At 37.3% G+C, this 20,103-nt stretch overlaps 1 protein-coding gene across 4 annotated transcripts in view; it reads right to left on the bottom strand.

Annotated features, from left to right (window-relative positions):
* Window positions 1–19,699, bottom strand: part of LOC122281126 (E4 SUMO-protein ligase PIAL2-like) — a 37,298-nt gene extending 17,599 nt beyond the window's left edge. For 3 of the 4 annotated variants that reach the window (XR_006230158.1, XR_006230159.1, XM_043092404.1), the window contains exons 1-11: window positions 19,451–19,699; window positions 12,364–12,436; window positions 10,080–10,145; window positions 9,660–9,725; window positions 9,507–9,589; window positions 8,635–8,686; window positions 8,479–8,550; window positions 5,133–5,200; window positions 4,965–5,013; window positions 4,771–4,855; window positions 4,577–4,678 (exon numbers count right to left, since the gene is read on the bottom strand). Coding sequence is in view for 2 of the 4 variants with exons in the window: in XM_043092404.1 (XP_042948338.1) it covers window positions 4,577–4,678; window positions 4,771–4,855; window positions 4,965–5,013; window positions 5,133–5,200; window positions 8,479–8,550; window positions 8,635–8,686; window positions 9,507–9,589; window positions 9,660–9,725; window positions 10,080–10,145; window positions 12,364–12,436; window positions 19,451–19,635 (901 nt within the window). In the remaining 2 variants the exon portion in view is untranslated. Of the gene's footprint in view, window positions 1–4,576; window positions 4,679–4,770; window positions 4,856–4,964; window positions 5,014–5,132; window positions 5,201–8,478; window positions 8,551–8,634; window positions 8,687–9,506; window positions 9,590–9,659; window positions 9,726–10,079; window positions 10,146–12,363; window positions 12,437–19,450 lie in introns of those variants that run through there. The other variant, XM_043092405.1, reaches the window with a different exon arrangement.
* Window positions 19,700–20,103: the final 404 nt, after the last annotated feature.

Raw genomic sequence — 20,103 nt, 5'->3', positions numbered from 1 at the left:
TGGCTAAAATCTGAAGGTTTTGTGGATAGGGTCAAACAGTGGTGGTCTTTCTACCAGTTCCAAGGTACGCCCAATTTCATTTTTGCTGGCAAGTTGAAAGCTCTTAAAAGAGATTTAAGAGTATGGAACACGGAGTCTTTCGGAAATGTAAGGGAAAAAAAAAATAAAGATGCTGGAAATTCAAGAGTTTGAGAGGCTTCAGGCGGTACAACCACTTTCACAGGAAGAATTAGGTCGGAAGGTCGAGTTGATTGCTGATGTCGAGAGGTTGATACTTCTAGAAGAGGTGTCATGGCGCCAAAAGTCTAGGGCATTATGGTTGCGGGAAGGAGATAGAAGTACAATGTTTTTCCACAGAATTGCAAACTCACATAGAAGAAACAACAATATTGAGATGCTGAAAATTGAAGGGGTGGAGTGTAGAGATGAACAAGCCATTCACAATCACATAGTTGACTTCTATGAGAACTTACTTGCAGAGCAAGCGGGATGGCAGCCTCCTTTGAATGGGATGGTTTTTGATACTATCGAGTCAAGTGATGTGTTATGATTGGAGAGGGAGTTCCAGGAGGTAGAGGTTTATGAGGTAGTGAAGAAAATGACCAGGGACAAAGCTCCAGGACCGGATGGGTTCTCTATGGGTTTCTTTCAGGATTGTTGAGAAGTGATAAAGGAAGACCTGATGAAGGTGTTCCAAGAGTTTTATATGGCTGGAAAATTTGAAAAAAGTTTGAATACCACATTCCTTGCACTAATACCGAAGAAGGTGGGGGCATTGGAAATCACAGAATATCGGCCTATTAGTCTAGTGAATGGGGTATATAAGATAATCTCCAAAGTTCTTGCAAACAGACTGAGTGAGGTGGTGGGGAAGATTGTTTCGAATCCACAAAATGCTTTTGTAAAAGGAAGACAGATTCTAGATGCAGCGCTTATTGCAAACGAATGCCTTGATAGTAGACTGAAGGCTGGAAATCCCAAGATCTTGTGTAAACTAGACATGGAAAAGGCATATGATCATGTCAATTGGGATTTTCTTCTCAATTTGCTAAGGAGATGTGGTTTTGGGGAAGACGGGGGAAATGGATCCATTGGTGCATATCGACGGCAAAGTTCTCAGTGTTGGTAAATGGCAGTGCAGTGGGCTTTTTTAATAGTTCACGTGGTTTGAGACAAGGGGATCCGTTGTCACCTTTATTGTTTGTTATAGTCATGGAGGCTTTAAGCAAGATGATCACGGCCCTGGTTACGAATGGCTTCGTTGAGGGTTTTAAGATTGGAACCCCGGATAGGGGCATTATTAATATTTCTCACCTATTGTTTGCAGATGATACCCTTATCATGTGTGAAGCGGAACAGAGTCAGAAGCACTAAAGGCTTTATTCCTTTGTTTCGAGGTAGTGTCTAGGTTGAAGGTAAAACCTCGAGAAATCATAATTGGTACCAATCAGGGAAGTGCCTAACATGCGTCAGTTAGCTAGATCGTTGGGGTGCAAGATAACGTCATTACCTATGACTTATTTGAGACTTCCTCTGGGAAGTGCCTCGAGGGCGTTGTCGGTCTAGAATACTGTGATTGAGAAAATTGAGAGTAGATTGGCGGGATGGAAGAGAATGTATTTGTCTAAAGGTGGTAGGATTACTCTGATAAAGAGTACACTCTCTAACCTACCTACTTATTTTTATATCTCTTTTTCCAATACCAGCGAGTGTAGCAGCCCGTATTGAGAAACTCCAACATGACTTCTTGGGGGGGGAGGGGGGGGATGAGGGAGGAGTTTAAGTTCCATCTAGTTAAGTGGGCACAGGTTTGTCGTCCCATCTCAGGTGGAGGGTTGGGGATTAGAAACCTAAGGGCGTTCAATCGAGCATTACTAGGAAAATGGCTGTGGAAATATGCGACAGAACCAGAATCCTTAAGGAAAATGATGATTGAGAAGAAATATGGTGTTCTATGGGGGGATTGGTGCTCTAGAAAAGTAAGGGGGGCCTATGGCGTTGGGTTGTGGAAACACATAAGAAGAAGATGGGGGGTGTTTAATCGCTTTGTTAAGTTACAACTGGGTGTGGGCTCAAGGATAAAATTCTGGAGTGATGTTTGGTGTGACAATAGGACCTTACAAGATTTATTCCCCTCTCTTTTCCAGCTAGCAAGTGCAAAGGACGTTTCAGTGGCAGATGTTTTGGAGACCTCGGGGGGACATATTCACTGGAACGTTACCTTTAGTAGGGCGGCACAAGATTGGGAAGTAAGTTGCTTTGCTGAGTTCTATAGCCTAATATATGCCATCAGACCAAACAGGCAGCTTGAGGATGTTATGTGGTGGAAGCTGGCAGCCAAAGGCTCTTTCACTGTTCACTCGTTCTATAAGGCACTGACTATGAAGCCAAGTGCTCGGTTTCCTTGGAAAAAGGTGTGGAGACATAAGGCACCACCCAAAGTCTCCTTCTTTGTCTGGACAGCTTCTTTGGGAAAGATTCTCACAATTGATATCTTGAGGAAAAGGAGGATTATTATTACAGAGTGGTGTTGTATGTGTAAAGGCGGGGGAGAGTCGGTAGATCACCTTCTCCTGCATTGTGATACAGTCGGAACCCTTTGGACTGAGGTATTTACTCGACTAGACATGGCATGGGTTATGCCGAAGATGATGAAGGCAGCTTTAGCGAGTTGGCCAAATGTAAGCAGAAGGCAACCAATTAGAGCAATATGGAAGATGATTCCTCTATGCATTATGTGGTGCTTATGGCAGGAGCGCAATGAGAGGGCTTTTGAAGATCAAGAAAGATCTTTAGAGGAACTAAAAGTTTTATTTTTCAGAACTCTTTGTAATTGGGCTATAGCTGTGGATTTTAATGGCATGGTTCTTCATGATTTTCTTGTCTCTAATGTGCCTACCTAGTTAAGGCATTAGACTAGTGTTACTGGCTTTGCCATTCTTTGATCAATATATTTATTTATTCATCAAAATAAAATATTTCAGACTTGGCAAAAATTCTGGGGTGCAGAATTTCTTCACTTCCTATGAGGTACCTCAGGCTTCCTTTGGGGGCTTCTTTTAAATCTGTTAATATCTGGGATGGGGTGATTGAGAACATAGAAAGGAGGTTAGCTGGTTAGAAAATGATCTACTTGTCTAAGGGGGACGATTAACTCTATTAAAAAGTACTTTGTCTAATCTTCCCACTTATTTCTTATCTCTTTTTCCGTTGCTGGCAAGGGTTGAAAAAAGAATTGAGAGTTTATTTCGGAATTTTTTATGGGGTGGTAAAGGAGATGAAAAAAACTAAATTTGGTTAGTTGGAAGAAGGTTTATCAACCGATTGATTGTGGGGGGTTGGGGATTAAAAATTTAAGATTGTTTAATAGAGCATTACTTGGGAAATGGCTTTGGAGATACCACTTGGAAAGTAATTCCTTTTGGAAAAATGTTATTGATGTAAAATATGGTAGTTTGTGGGGGAGGTTGGTGTTCTAGAGATACTAGTGGTGCATACGAAGTGAGTTTGTGGAAGTTCATTAGAAAAGGATGGGGGGTTTTTTCAAATCATTTTAGATTGAAGGTGGGAGACAGGAAGAGAACACTGTTCTGGCATGACTTGTGGTGTGGGGATTCTTCTCTAAAGCAGGACTTTCCCTCTCTTTTCAGAATTGCTAGGGATCAAAATGCAGCCGTAGAAAAATCTTTTTGTGGCATTGACAATAATATTCAGTGGAATGTCATCTTTATCAGGGATGTTAATGACTGGGAAGTGGATGATATAAAGGCTTTTCTGGAAAGAAATTATAGTTCAAAGTTGATGCATGGTAGGGAGGACAGCATGCTGTGGATTCCTGTAGGAAATTCTAAGTTCTTAGTCTCCTCTTTTACAGATTATTAACCTGTCACAGGAGTTGTGAGTTTCCGTAGAAAAACGTATGGAAAGTGAAAGTTCCTTCCAAGCTTGCTTTTTTCTGTGGTGGTTTCCTTGGGCAAAGTGTTGACTACTGAAAATCTTTTTTTTTATAAGTAAGAAATTTATTAATAAACATAATTAGGCAAAGCCCAAATACACAGGAAGTGAAAATCTTAGAAGGAGAGGTTTGTTTATTGCCGATTGGTGTGTCATATGCAAGACGGATAGGGAATCTGTAAATCACCTCTTTCTTCATTGTGAAGTGGCCAGGTTATTGTGGAATGAGGTCTTGAATCGGACTGGTTTACTTTGGGTAATGCCCAAGGAAGTGGTGAATTTATTGGTAGGGTGGAAAGGTTTGAAGGGTAGTAAGAATGCTGCTCTTGTTTGGAAGATGATTCCTTCTTGTCTCAAGTGGTGTCTATGGCTTGAAAGGAATGAGAGATGCTTCAAAGATAAAGAACCATCATTGGGAGATCTTAGAGATTTCTTCTTTAGTACTTTGAGTTTGTGGGCTAAAGTTTTTTTAATGGAAGATATTTTCCAAATTCTGTTTTTGTTTTCCTTTTGTTCTTGGACAGCAGTAGGTATTTCCTTTGTATACGTCCTGTGTACTTGGGCTTATGCGTATTTCTTGGGCATAAAAACTTTTATTACTTATAAAAAAAAAAAGGCATACCTGGGTCAACTGAAGCTACAGCAGGTTGCACATAATCAGGTGGCACTGGGGTGTCAGGCGATGACATCACACTTATGAAGGCAACAGCTATGATATAATGACCTAAACGATAATGACAGTTTCTCTTAGAGCTGGATGAATATCACACAGCATACCAGGATGCTTAAACATTGAAGCCACACGATCAAGCTTACCATTAAACTGGCCTACAGCTTGAAGAAGATTTGTTCCATATTTCAGCATTGTAGTCACATTTGTTGGTAACTGTGGTCCAGGTTCCTAGAAATGATATACAAACAAAGATAACAGATCAAGCTTAGGCTACAATCAGCATCAAGCGCCATCATATACGAAAAGTTATCCACAACGTAAAAGAAATTGCACAAACCATTAGAACAGTAGTCCTTCTGTCAACTCCCTTTCCATTCAGAAGAAAGCTACAGACATTAATAGAGATGTTTTCAGACTAAATGATAAATTCGTTTTTGATAGGTAAGAATAAATGATAAATAATTCCAGTATATTAAAAAAATAAGGAAAAATAAGTAAATCATACCTCACTTGGGGAGGACATATAATGCATGCAGATGTCTCTATACTATCTGTCTGTGCTACAAATAACCGCTACAAGCAAAATATAAAGTAAAATTATTAAAATTTGAGGTTTTAAAAATGATTTTCATTAAAATAAACTATGCCTATCGATAAGCAATATAATATTACTAATGAACAAAAGAGAGCTACCCAAGTATACAAGAAGCATATAAAAGATTTGCCTATCCGGAAAAATAACAACAGAAAAAGTTTCAGAAAACTAAAACTGGGAAAACATAAATTTGCAGCCAACCAATGAATAAGAGCTCTAAAAAAGCAATCCCTTGAACTCTTCCACAGCCTTCATACAATCCTTGAAGTTTCAATCATTCTTATCCTTCCAAATATACACACAAGGCAAATTGGGATTCAGTTTCACTATTTGGCTGCCAAAACGTCCTCTCCAACGCATGAAAGATCCTCCACTTGTCAAGGAATGATCCAATTCGACCCAAGAAGGCTAAAACCAGCTCATCATAAATTCTACCTACTTCACAATGTCAAGAACAGATGATCCAGTCTTCCCCATTCCTCTTACATATACAGCACCACTTTTTTACAATAACCTGTAGGTTCTTAATATTATCCATTCTAAGAATTTCCACAATGCCTTCACCCATGCAAAGGTAATTTCTGAAGGAGCCCCAATCTGTCCAGTATTCTTCCATCGGAAGTGAAAACTTTCCTGGGGAAACAACACATGATAAAATGATTTCACTTCAACACCCTCTCTTGAATAGGACCCAACAAGCTCTATCTTTTCTCACTTGTCTCAACATAACAAAATAAATAGAGCATTAAATGAAGAAAGAGGTCCACCTTCCAATCTTTGTGCTGCTCTAATAATTTCACTCCATTGATAGTAATTCAAAATCTACAATTGTCTACCATCGAAGCATTCATAACACATGCAATTGAACAAAACCGAAGACCCCCTAAATCGCACACAGTGCCAAAAGTTTATCCTGGAATTAATTCCAACCTCATATCCAGCAAATATAGAAAAAAGCCCCAACCCCTACAAATGTATTTCTATAAAATCAACACTAAAAATCCCGATAACCACATAATAAACTAATCACCCCACAAACTTCCATATTTCATTTCAAACACCATCCTCCAGTGGCTTTATCTCCCACTGGTATAGTGCTATTCCCACTTCCCCAGTAGAAACTAGATTTTTTTAATATATAATCAACCCAATAAAACCAAGTTAAATGGGATAGCTTCCAAATTCCCAGCCTCCTTCAATATCAGGAGCAAACCTTGAACAATTCACCAAGTGAAATTCTTGCTCCTCCCCATAAGAAGCCCCTCTACAATCTTTGATGTGAATAATGACGGTGCCAGGAAGAGGGAAACCAGGTTATAACATGAGCAGGTAAATTTGACAAAATCCTCTTTATCAAGGTAAACCTACCACCCTTCGACAAATATAGCCTCTTCCACCCAAGACCAACCTTTGTTCCATATCCTCAAGAGCGCCCTTTTAAATGGACTCAACCTTAAATTGAACCCTCAAAAGAAGGCCTAGGTACCCCCAAGAGATAAACTCCAAACCAAGGCTCGAAAAAATGATTCGATTCAAACCGATTTAGCCGATTCAAATTAAATCGGTAAGAAATCAAACTGATTTTAGTGAACATTTTGAATTGTTCATTGAACCGCTTCAATCAACCGATTCTAGTTAATTTTAGACCGATTTAAACTGATTCCAACCGATTCAAAACAATATTTCTTTTTTAGTTGTCTAATGACTAGGTTTTTTGTTTAAATTTTTTTTACAAATATATGATAGAATTAAACATATATTAGCTTTTCCATTATTGAATTCAATAAGAATTGCAGAAAAATTGAAAGCTAAAACAAGTAGTTATTTATTTTTTTAGTTGAAAAAAAAAATAAGGAGATGAATGAGGGGATGCTTGGGAAATAAGATAAGATGAAAATTTTGTAAATAGTAATAAGATGGTTTTTGAATAGTAGTGAGATAGTTTGAGTTAACGTTTTATAGATTTTGGGAAAGGAGAGAAAATTGAATAGCAAATATTATAAAGTTAAAATATTGTTAGAATATAATTTTTTTAATATTATTTTTATTTTGGGATTTAAAAAAGTTTGAATTGTTTTTTGTTTAAAAGTTTGAAAAAGTTGCAATGATTAATTTGAAAGTATTTGTGTTTGAGTAATGTTTGGGAAGGAAATGAAACGAGATGAGATGAGACAAAAACTGTTTCCAAACATCCCCTGAGTATTTATATTAAATTTATGGTTATGCGTTAAATACTACATTTGCCATGTGCTTATAACTTAGTAGTCTTTATATTTTTCGTATACAAGGCAAAAAAAATGTCGACTATTGACGTTAAATAAATATATTACATATTTATTGAAACTATTTAAATTCATATCATATTTTTATTGAAACTAGTCAATAAATTTATATTTTATACTCTTTTATACATGGTATAAAATACTTGAATTGCATCAAATGTGAATTTTAATACTTTTTTATCAACATAGAAATATCAGATTCAAAATTGTCGTGAATTGTCCGATTCAATTTGTTGAATCACCCTTTACCCGATTCCCATTTTTTGAGCCTTGCTCCAAACTTATAACTTTGCAACTTTACATTCAATTGGTTTGCTACTTAACAAGAGCAAAGTGGCAAAAATGTGACCAGCTCCATTTGGCTAGAGGGTGTGGCATACATGCCATAAGACCATGGTATTACTATTGGAAGCCCCCAAGAGAAAAACTCCAAACATAACTTTGCAACTTTGCATTCAATTGGTTTTCTACTTAGCAAGAGCAAAGTGGCAAAAAATGTGACCGGCTCTGTTTGGCTAGGGGGCATGGCATACATGCCATAAGACCATGGTATTACTATCGGAAGCCCCCAAGAGAAAAAGTCCAAACTCATAACTTTGCATTCAATGGGTTTGCTAATTAGCAAAAGCAAAGTGGCAAAAATGTGACTGACTCTATTATACCACATATTATAAAAAAATCTAATATTATACCACCTATTGAAATGGATTGAGCACAAAATTGTACACCCAACTAGCGCATGTAATGGAATGCACATACACACACAACTACATAAGTGGAATATGAAGCTTGGCTACAAACAGACATGTTGCGCAATCACTAAGAGGGGATAAAAGGGGGGGCCCACCGGGGGGGGTGGGGGGGGGGGGGGGGGGGTGTCAACATTTCCACTCTAGAGGGAAAAAAAAATTTCTAAAAAAATGAGAAAACCTCCCTATTGTGACCTAATCCAGAATAATCAAGAAGATGCTTACAATTTTTTCCTGGGGAGAATGTGCCGTAGTCTTTAAAATTTGGAAATCAATCACGTATGCCCCATATCCAGGCTAGAGGATAAACAAAAATAAATTAAAATGTGCATGTGATTCAAGAATAGATAAGAATAGGCTTTAGAGGAAAAGAGGATCCACCTTGACTTCAAGGGAAGCAAGTATTTGCCCCATCCTCATTCGTGGGTAGAACCTGCACAAGCACACAGAGAGAGAGAGAGAGAGAGAGAGAGAGAGAGAGAGAGAGAATTCATCAATCGCCCATTTATGATAATCCACAAGAGTGTATTTATACTAGCAGTGACTCAATCTCCTATTGTTTCATGACATTCTAAAATACACCAATGGTCAACTAGGAAATCAATTTTTGAATCCTGGCTGCCTGAACTTCACTCAAACTTCCCCGCGACATCTATCCAGATGACATTAAAATTAAGTCAATATAAAACCCAGTAACATGCATGATACTGCGACTTGAATAAAACCAAAGTTACAGTAACATCCTTGCTGACCAAGTTACAGTCTGACTTGGGCCATCGCCCACATCACTGTAGTCAGACCCAGTTAAAATAATCTTAAAAAATTGAGAATTTGTCCCAAACACCCGGTGCCAATAAAAATTAATAATTATCCAAAACAGACATTTATACTAGCACCAGCATGGATATCATAAAGAATTAAAAATATATTCAAATTAGACAAGATCCCTATACATACCCCTACAAGCCAAAGAACAATGGCATATATATAAGACATTAATTGCTCAGACATAAAAGGCTAACTGAACAAGTCAGAATGTATCTTCTCTCATATCCTTTGAAGGAAAAGTCTACCTACTCCTAGTAAAGTTCAAATTTCTAACTCCATATGTCACACTTTGTACCTTTGGGGCCTCAGCTGAAAATCCAGCAAAATCATTTAAAACAAAAGATTACATAACCAGTTGCCAGAAAAATTTGATTGCACCTTAAGATACAGTAAGAAATTCTGCAGTGCAAAGCACATGTTCCTACCTCTCCATTATTTGTTTTATAGTGGAAGCAGAATTACTAGGTCCCGTGTTAATATTTCCCAAAATGCAGAAGCTGCTCCCTATCTAAGAATCAGAGAGAATTATTAGCTATAGCCATAACATACAAAGGCAAATACTACATTTGATAGCAGACCTCATTTGCAAGAATGATAAGTTCTTCAGACTCCTTTTCTGAAAACCACCCAATCTTACATGCATTCTGCCATGAAAAACCAAAGTTCATTAATAAAATATCATACACGATGACATACAAAAATTTGGAAGTATATTTAACTTGCAGGACATTCCTCAAGAAATATATAAGGTAGAAATTAGAATGGAGAATTACAAATAGCCAAACCTTTGTATTTTTGCAATAATGTAAAAAATGCCTCATATTCCAAACAACTTTTATGAGAAAAATAAAATTTTATTACAGATGGAAAAGGGTCTTATCCCAGCACACAGAATCCATTCCAAACATTGAATCTTTTTCCAACATGCCAACAAGGCAAGGGAATGAACATCCAAATAGCTGCATTTAATCAAAAGAAATGCAGCATTTAACTCATACCTTCACAGAGAGCATAAGCACCATGATAGCTGCCTGTAAGAAGTTATCTTTTTTACGCTGGCACACCTACACACCATCACATTAAAAATAAAAGAACGCCGTCACATGACGAAGCAAGGTTTAATATTATCCAACTGGGCCAAATATGACATATATACAATAATACACCACTAGCTCACGAAATCTCGCACTACAGAATGGATTTTGAATGTCCACAATTCTGACATGAAAAATATGCATAAATAGAATGATTCACTTGCTCCTTTGTCTGGAGGAAACTAAATTTTATTTTCATTCTGGTGCAGAATCACAAGTAGCAAATCATAGTATGTATCCTAAAAACACAAGATCAGATCATATGAGGTAACCTCATTAGGTAACCATATAATCTCATTCCCATATTCGAGGCATCATTTTCTTCAGAAAAGATATTACAGTAGCTGTGCTTCTTAACAAAGTAAAAGGGAGATACTAAACTCTAACTAGAACAGCTTAACAACCAAGATTTCAAATAAATCTACTTGTGTTAAGTAGCATGCAAAAATACAACGATGCTACTTTGGGCTGTCACCCTCCCTAAATGGGTGGGAAGCCACCCCCCCCCCCCCCCGCGGGCGCCTGGGCAGGGTGGCCACTCTCCCCCCACCTTGCCCCATGCTCACCAGTACTCGTTGAATGGGCAGCCATGTTGCCCAGCCCACCACCCGGGGCCCCCTACCCAAAACTAATAGTGAACAACAGCAAAGACTTTGAGAGTAAATTCGGCAATAGAGCATCTTCTCTACCATTACATATTTTACTAATGCTTCTGGCTGAATATAAGCTTCAATCCCATAAAAACTCAAACCCCCATCAAAACTAAAACTTAACCTCAAACAAAAATCAAACCCATCCAAAAGGTCTCAAATTTGATCACAGATCTCAGAACGATCCAATCAAAGGTCTCAGATGGCTCTTGTCAAAGGTCTCATATCCAAGACCCACAGCACAGACAATGGTATGTGCCTTCAAGATGACGAGATTCGAGACCCACCGCATGGCAGTGGCGTGGCACAATCTTCTCTGTGGGTCTATGCCTTTGAGACCCACACCCATGCCCATGGGTTTGCACTCATGGTCATGGCCTCATGGGTGAAGATTTTGTGGTCTTGCACACATGGACCATGGTGAGGATAGAAAGAAATGAGAGAGGTTGAGAAATGGGGAAGAAGAAAGGAGAAAAAGAAATAAGGAGAGAGAGAGAGAGAGAGAAGTGGGCAAATGAAGAAATTTTAGGGTTTATTTTTATATGTACATGTAGAATGGGTGAGAAATTTGTTTTTTTTTTTTTATAAATAAACAAATTATATTGATCAATGGCAAAGCCAGTATTACAACTCTAGGTAGGCATATTAGAGACAAGAAAATCATGCAGGGCCATGCCATTAAAATCCACAGCAATAGCCCAGTTACAAAGTGTTCTAAAAAATAAAATTTTAAGCTCCTTCATTGATCTTTCTTGGTCCTCGAAAGTCCTCTCATTTCACTCCTGCCATACGCACCACATAATGCATAGGGGGATCATCTTCCAAATAGTTTTAATTGGTTTTCTGCCCCTTATATTTGACCAGCTGGCCAACGCCCCGCCTCCACAATTTAAGGCATCACCCAAGCCATATCCAGTCGCGAGAATACCTCATTCCAAAGGGCCCTTACGGTATCACAGCATAAAAGGAGGTGGTCTACCGACTCTCCCCCTCTTCTGCACATGCAACACCAGTCTGTGATAATGATCCTCCTTTTCCTCAAATTATCTATGGTAAGTATATTTCCCATGGAGGCAGTCCAAACAAAGAATGAGACTTTAGGAGGAGCCTTATTTCTCCAGATTTTTCTCCAGGGACACAGAGAAGTGGGCTCATGGGTTAGGGCCTTATAGAAGTTATTACCAGCAGGTGCATATTTCACCCGCCACTATACATGTTTTTATTTATTTATTTTATTGGCACCAGTGTCTGGGAACAATGACCCAACCTATCCCGAAGGTGCACAGGCCCTCGATACTATACATGTTCTTATTTAAATATCTATTTGCAAATTTCCAAAAGAGCAAACAGTTTTAGCAAGCAGGTTGGGTCCAAGTGACCCGCCACCAAGTCCTAGCTACATTCCACAAATACCAATACCTCTTATTTGCCACCCCGGTTATGTAGTCCAAGGCCTAACGAACCTCCAAAGGACCAAAAAAAGGTAAAATATGTGGAAAATCAAGAATAAGACATCCACATGATATGACAAAAATCACCTGCTTCAACAATATAGGCAGATCTTGAGCTTTGTGCGGAACCTCATTGTTTGCAACTGCATAATCAATACCTCTGTTTATGTCAAAGTAAATATAGTCAAATAAAACAATGATAACAAAAACTAAAAAACAATAATGGCAATATTAACAAAAATGATGATGATGATGATGATTACAATAATGATGACTCCAACTCGATCCCTCGTTGGATTAAAAAATAGGGTACAAACAAATAAACAAGCACAATACTGAAGTATGCCCGCATGTTTCAACAAGAACGACAAAAAAACCCTCACAATGACAATCATACCATTCACAAGAAGAATGACCATTAAGTCGAGGCCTACCAAGTAAAAAAATGCAATATGGCAATCAATGAGAATTAAATAAAAATATTGCACACTATACATTGTTAGATACATGCACCACTGGGCTTGCTACCTTGCCTTACGTGGAAGGGCAGCTAGTCATCCTGACCACCGCACCCACCGGGGTGGGGGACCACTTTTTGTCCCCGCTACTCATTACTGTTATATGCGAGCGGGTGTCTCCACACGGCTGGATGGGAGGGCAGATTGGCCCACAAGCTGTTTGGCTACCCAAGACAGAGACGGAGAGGGTGACAGAGAGTGAGACTGAGATGGAGACAAGATCCAAAACAAAAATGCCATTATCCAAAACCAAATCCCACAAAAAACTGCACTAATATAAACAATAAAATGACAGATCTAACGGAAAAACCATGGATCCAACAAAAAATCAAACATGGGCTGCAAACAAGGAAGGAAGATTTCTATGCAACCCTTTGGTTCTCTAGCTCGAGACCAGAGACCCTTTGCGACCAAACCTTCAAAGACCAGAGGCCATGAAAAGAAGTAGAAGACAGAGAGGAAGACAATTGCAGACGAAGAACAAAAAGAAGAAAAAGAACGAGACAGAGAAGAAGAAGAAGACAAAGAAAAGAGGAAGACAACAGGAGAAAGGGGCTGTGAGAACTAAGAAGAAGAGAATAGGGATGTGTGAGATGCAGCGGGAGGCAGGGAGAAGAAGAATAAGACGAAGAGAGAGGGGTGAGATGCGGAGATGTAGGAAAATTAGGGTTAGAAATTATAACTTTTTATTTATAGGTCAAGCAGGCAGGCGAGTGGATATTCTACCTAAAAGTGTAAATCGGTCCGGTCCAAGAAAATGATAAATAAATTAATAAAAAAAATTATTTAAATTACTAAAATTAAAAATTAAGTAAATTATTAATCTGGATTATGTAACTAACTCATTAAAAAAATATTTATGTTGATAATTACTACTTACTAACTTAGACTTTACTCTTTAGTATGCACAATTATTAATAATGTCATATATTTTATATATTTTATATATGGTTAATCAATATCAAATAATTTCATTGTACATAGATTATTCATGCTTGCTTGCAACTTAGGTATTTAAAAAAAATTATCTAATTACTTTAATATTAAGTGTAAATAGTAGAATATATATGAATGTATGATGTATTAACTATTTACATATAATGACATAAATTATCACATGATTTATTATTAATTGATAGCATATATTATTTTATATATGGTCAATGATAATAAATTAGATCAAATTTAAATCATTAACTTAATAATTACTATGTAAAAATAATATCTTAAATTATTAAAAATATTTTTAAAATATATATATAGGGATTCGGTCCAGTCCGCTCCAAAATTTATACTCTGGGACTGGACCAAATTTCTTCAGTCCACAATTTGTGGGACTGAGACCAACTGATCTCAACTTCAGTCCAGACTGAACTCCTTACACCCCTAATTCTACCTGCTCCCGCCCCAATTTAAAAATAAAAATAAAAAATTATTTACCCACCCCACCCCGCCAATCAAGCCAGCTGGATTGTCCACTCGATACCATGCTGGCCGAGTGGGACACATGGACGAGCCCTCATTGCCCAGTCTTATGGACCACATAATTGAATATGGAAACAAAAAAGACGATGTGTTGACTATTGTCAATAGTGCAGCCTGCTAATGTTTAGTGAGGAAATTAAACCTTGAAGGATGTTTTTATAGGGTTATCCAAACTTTCCTGCTATAAGGAGGCCTCTGTGGCAAGCTCCTAGAACCTTTCCAACAACAATATACAATGGAATATCACTTTTACTCAATTAGCACAAGATTGGAAGTTTGAGTTGTTTTCCTCTTTCTTCCACCTTTTAAAACTCTACTAGGTTTAGAAGTGGTGAAGAGGACAAGATGCAGTAGATTTTTTACAAAAAGTAAATTTTTATCATGCATTGGGCTCTGCATGCACTCGCGCACTCCTTTCTCCTTGGAAAGGCATTGGGCAGAATGATCACAAGTGACATTCTTTGTGTGGACAATTGCATTAAGGAAGGTCCTTACAATGGATAACATGAAGAGGATCTTGGTAATGGATTGATTTTTTTCCTTTCGATAATAAGATCTTGGTAATGGATTGATGTTGCATGTGCAAGAAGCATGGGGAAACAATTGGTCATTTTTTGTTGCACTACGAAGTTGCTAGAACGATTTGGACCTTAAGTCTTCTAGCTTCTCAGTATCAATTAGACAATGCTCCCAAAGGATTATAGGGTCGTTGGCTTCGTTACATTGGTGGGTGTGGAATGAACGGAATACTCGATATTTTGAAGATTGCAAGAAGTTGGATGAAGTTACATCCATAATGCTAAAAGCTCTTCATGTCTAAATCTCGGCTCATAATAGTTTGGGGCTGTCTAATTATATTGGTTTTATGTCTCTTTGTTTTCCCTCTTCTACCTTGTCAAGTGCTTTCTTTTTTATACAATTGTGTACTTGGGCTGCACTACTTTGCGCTTTTCATAAAATCAACATTTGATAAATAAAAAAATTAAGGGGGGGGGGGGGGGGGGGGGGGGGGGGGCTTATCTCTCCTTTACCTAGCTTCCACCTCAAATTTAACAAATCATAAAAAAATTAAGAAATCGAGAGAAACCACCCCAGCCCCTCCGAATGCTTTTACACATCCAAACTTCAAAAGACCTACTAGCCTCCTCAGAACACTATCATGCTGCCTCCCCTAACATAACACCACCATTACCAAAAATGCTTTGTTAAACATAAACAAGTTTCCAACCCCTAAGGGTAGCAATTTGTGTTCACAAGTCGTGTTTGTGTTGTCAAGCCATAGGCATTTGACTATATGAGTCAACTTGAACACGACCCATTTAGTTAAATGGGTTAGAACTTCAAACCCTAACACTATCCATTTAAATAAACGGGACACGACATGATCCACATAACCCGTTTAATAATTAATTAGAAATAGATCAACACAACATGACCCATTTCATCCCGTTTTATATAAATAGGTTGAATTGATCCACATAACCTATTTGATCTAATTAATATAATTTCACATGAAAGTTCAAATCAATATTTACTAGTAAACTACCTACTAACAAAAAAACATCAATATGTTTTCAGATTTTAACCTATAATAAAACCAATATTAAAAATCCAACAATAACAAATTAAACATATTGTAAGAATAATAAAAAATCCAATATTACAATCCCAACAATAAACAACACAAAAAAACATAAACATATTGACCAATATTACAATTTAAAAATAATAAACATGAGCATATTCCAAAAAATAAAAATGTAAAAAACATAAGCAGATAGATGATAGAAATAGAGAGACAAATGACAGCGAGATAGACGACATACGAGAGAGAGAGAGAGAGAGAGAGTAGTGACAAAGATAGAGACAGATGATAGTGAGGCAGATGACTTTTGTTGCTTCTATGGCAATACCCATGATGGAGTTAGATAGTTGGGGCCAGTAGAGACGAAGGAGATGATAGAGAAAATGGCAGAGACCAAGACGGAGAGAGAGTGAGAGAGAGAGAGAGAGACTCAGGGAGAATCAAAGAGGCAATGGGAGTTGGGGCTTTTTTCTTTTTAGGGGTAGGGGTGTCAAATCGTGTTAACGGGTAGTGTTCGTGTCATGTCAAAGCATGTATATTATACTATATAGGTCAACTCTAACCCAACCCGTTAAGCTTATTGTATCAAAATCTCAAATCCTAACACGACCCGTTAACATAACGGGTCGTATCGTGTCAACTCATTTTGACCCATTAGTGAATATTATGAAATAATTTCAAACTATTAATGTAAATGAGTTGAATAAGCTCAAAATTAACTCGTTTAACCTGATTAAATTTAGCATAATTTTATATAAATGTTAAAGTCACAATATATATAAAAATTATAAAACTAACTACAAGTTCAAAATTAAAATTCTAACAATTTTACTTTTAGGTAGAAGGGTATAATTGTAACTTTAACTTTCTTAACGTGTCATAACGGGTCAAAACGGGTTGACCTGTTATCAACCCATTAAAGCAATCGTGTCTTAACGGGTCAATCCGTTTTGACCCGAACCCATTAAGATTAAACCCTAACCCACTATTATCGTGTCGTGTTCGTGTTGGGTTAACGGATCGTATAACATATTACCACCCCTAGGGGGGAGGGGGGGCGGGTGTGAGAGTTAAGAGTGAGAGATAGGTGATAATGTTAAGGTTTTTTAGTTTTTAGGGTTAAAAGGGTATGTTGTAATTTGGAAATAAAATTTTAACAAGTTATACGGGTTGACCTATTATTAACCTTTTTATTAATCATGTCTTAACGAGTCAACCCATTTTTTATCCAACCTCATTTATATTAAACTCAAATCCGCTAATTTCGTATCACATTCATATTGGGTTCACGGATTGTCACATATTGCCGCCCCTACCAACCCCCAAACCACTTGATGATATCAAAGTGAAGATCTTCAATCAATTAACTAAAACCCCGTTTGGATGTTGAGTTTAGTTGAAATAAGTTGAGTTCTTTATAAATAGTAGTGAGTTGAGATGGTGGAATGAATTTTGTGAGGCCTACCTAAGATGAGTTTAGATATGTTCGGATGTTAAGATGAGTTTAGATGTATTTAAGAAAAGTTGAAAAAGGTTGTGGTCCTACATATAAAGGGTTGTTGAGTTGAAAAATGTTATGAACCCCACGTGTAAAGAAGTTTTGAGTTAAGATGAGTTTAGTAATTTACGAGTTGGGAGGTGGGAGTCATCACTGATTTCTACAGCGCATTATATGAAATGAAGCTAAGGGCTGGAGGGGAGGACTGCTTACTTTGGATATGCACAGGAAATAAGAAATTCTCAGTCCGTTCTTATTACAAGGCCTTGACAAATCACCCTTGCAATGTCTTCCCGTGGAAGAACATCTGGAGGTGCAATGTTACCCTTAAGGTAGCTTTCTTCGGATGGGTGGCTTCTTATGGTAAAATTTTGACTATAGACAAGTTAAGAAAACGTGGACTCTACTTATTGGATTGGTGCTTCATGTGCAAACATGACAGTGAATCTGTGGACCACCTCCTTCTTCACTACAAAGTAGTTAAGACCTTGTGGGATGAAATCCTATCCAGGCTTGGTATTGCATGGGCTATGCCTAGGACGGTGATTGATTTATTGTCTTGTTGGCAAGGGATGAGGGGCAATCGTCAGATAGCTGCTGTCTGGAAGATGATGCCTTTATGCTTAATGTGGTGCACATGGATCGAAAGGAATAGACGTTGTTTTGAGAACAAGGAACGCTCCCTCGACGGTCTCAGGGCTTTCTTCTTTCATACCCTATTACTTTGGGCATCCTCTATTGTATTGAACGGAACAAGTCTTCATGACTTTTATGCTACTATTCGTAGCACTTAGTTTGTAACTAGGCTCTCTTTTGTATACCCCCTGTGTACTCGGGCTTTGCCTTTTTACGTGGATCAATAAATTCTTTTACTTATCAAAAAAAAAGTAATTTACGAGTTGGGTGTTTGGATGTTAGACTCAACTTATAATTAGATTGAACAGAGTTTATCTCAGTTAAGTCTAACTTCCAAACGGGGCCTAAGTGGAAGTATATGCCCATTGTAAACCCAAGTAGACAGCAAGAATTTGAAACTACAACCTAAAAATTTTATAAAAAAGATATCCAAACCCCTGAATTTCACAACCCTTCCACCCCATGAAGCTTTTTTTATTGGCATTAGGTGCCTGGGACAAAGTTCCAACTAATCCAGGGGGTGCACATGCCCTTGGCAAAAAAATTTCCAACAAGTGCACATTGTTGGAAATTCCCCAAGTTCTATGGCCCTAAGAGTGAAAAAGTGAAATTTCGAACTCAAAACGTATGATATATATGGCTCGCCCCAAGACCACTACGCCACCCTTCGGTATTTTCCACCCCATGAAGCATAACACTCCTAATATCATGAAAAACTAATCATGGCATTTACCCACAACTACCCAAAAATTCAACCCCCATGGCTCACCTCTCCCCAACACAACCACGTCATGTACATATAGGAATGAGACAAGGTCAAACCACCACTTAAATTGGTTAGAGGTTTTTTATTTTACACTCCCACACCCAACCATTCACGTGTGAGTCAATCATCAACTTCTAGCAAACAAACACCATCCATAGTCCTTATTAAAAAAAATCATCCACAAAAGCTATAAGGCAAAAGGAATCAGTCCTGCATTATGCTTCTAAGAAAAATGAAAAACTAAAAATAAACAAACATATCCTAATTCACCAAAAAGTATAATTTCTCCGCAACCAAAAACCAGCTTAAACAAAATAGGTATTTCAAAACCAGATTCCCAAAAATCCATCGACAAAAAGCTAAAATGAGATTCCAAGAGCAAATCCAAGTTCAGAAATAAGGGAAACTAAGATTGTGTCTGGTTATTGGACCCATATCAACTCATCTCAAACTAACAACACTATTTTTTCAATTTCCCATTAAAAAAAAAAAAGAAGTTAATTTCATATATTTCAACTAAAAAACTTAAACTAAACTTAAAACTCATATAAATGAACCCATAAAATATTATTATTTACAACTCAACTTTTCTTCATCGTCCAAACGAAACTTAAGACTTTAGCTTCGGGAGCACTAATAAAACAAAAAAAATTCGCATGCCAAAAAAACGTACGTGCGGTACGAACCTGGCGAGAGATAAGCAGAGTTTGAAGAATTCAATGGCGTCGCTACGATTTCCGAGTAGGGTGTGCCCGGCCAATCGCTCGACCACAGCGGAAACTCGGTAAGAGTTGACAGAAGAGGGAGACGGTAAATTCGTCCCGGCCAACCCGCCCGGCGCCAGCGACGGTCTCAACGTAGTTCCGGCCATTCAATCGCCTCGCTCGCTCTATCTCGCTTTTTGTTGGGACTTTTTTCGCAATTACAAAGTTCGTGGGAATTTTATATTATAAAACCCACGATTTTTTTTTTTTTTTTTTTAGAATAAAGCCATCTTTCCTATTTTTTTCTTTCCATTTTATTTACGGTAATACTATCGAGAGTCATACTCCTTTAAATGCTTAGATCAAATAAAAAAATTAAAAATAACAGAAAAATGATTTAAATAAGATATTTTATTGAAATTTAAAAAGTGAATAATAAAATATTAAATAAAAATATTATAAAATTAGAATATTATTTTAATATAATTTTTATTTTAAAAATTAAAAAAATTGAATTGTTTAAATTTTAAAAAATTGTAATAATTAGATAATAATTAAATGAAAAGTTAAAAATTAAAAATTAAAAAATATTTGTATTTGAGTAATATTTTGATATAAAATAATAAAATAAAATG

Source organism: Carya illinoinensis, chromosome 11 (genome assembly GCF_018687715.1).
Source record: "Carya illinoinensis cultivar Pawnee chromosome 11, C.illinoinensisPawnee_v1, whole genome shotgun sequence".
In the NCBI taxonomy this organism is placed as follows: domain Eukaryota; kingdom Viridiplantae; phylum Streptophyta; class Magnoliopsida; order Fagales; family Juglandaceae; genus Carya; species Carya illinoinensis.
This window is presented reverse-complemented; position numbering and strand designations above follow the sequence as displayed.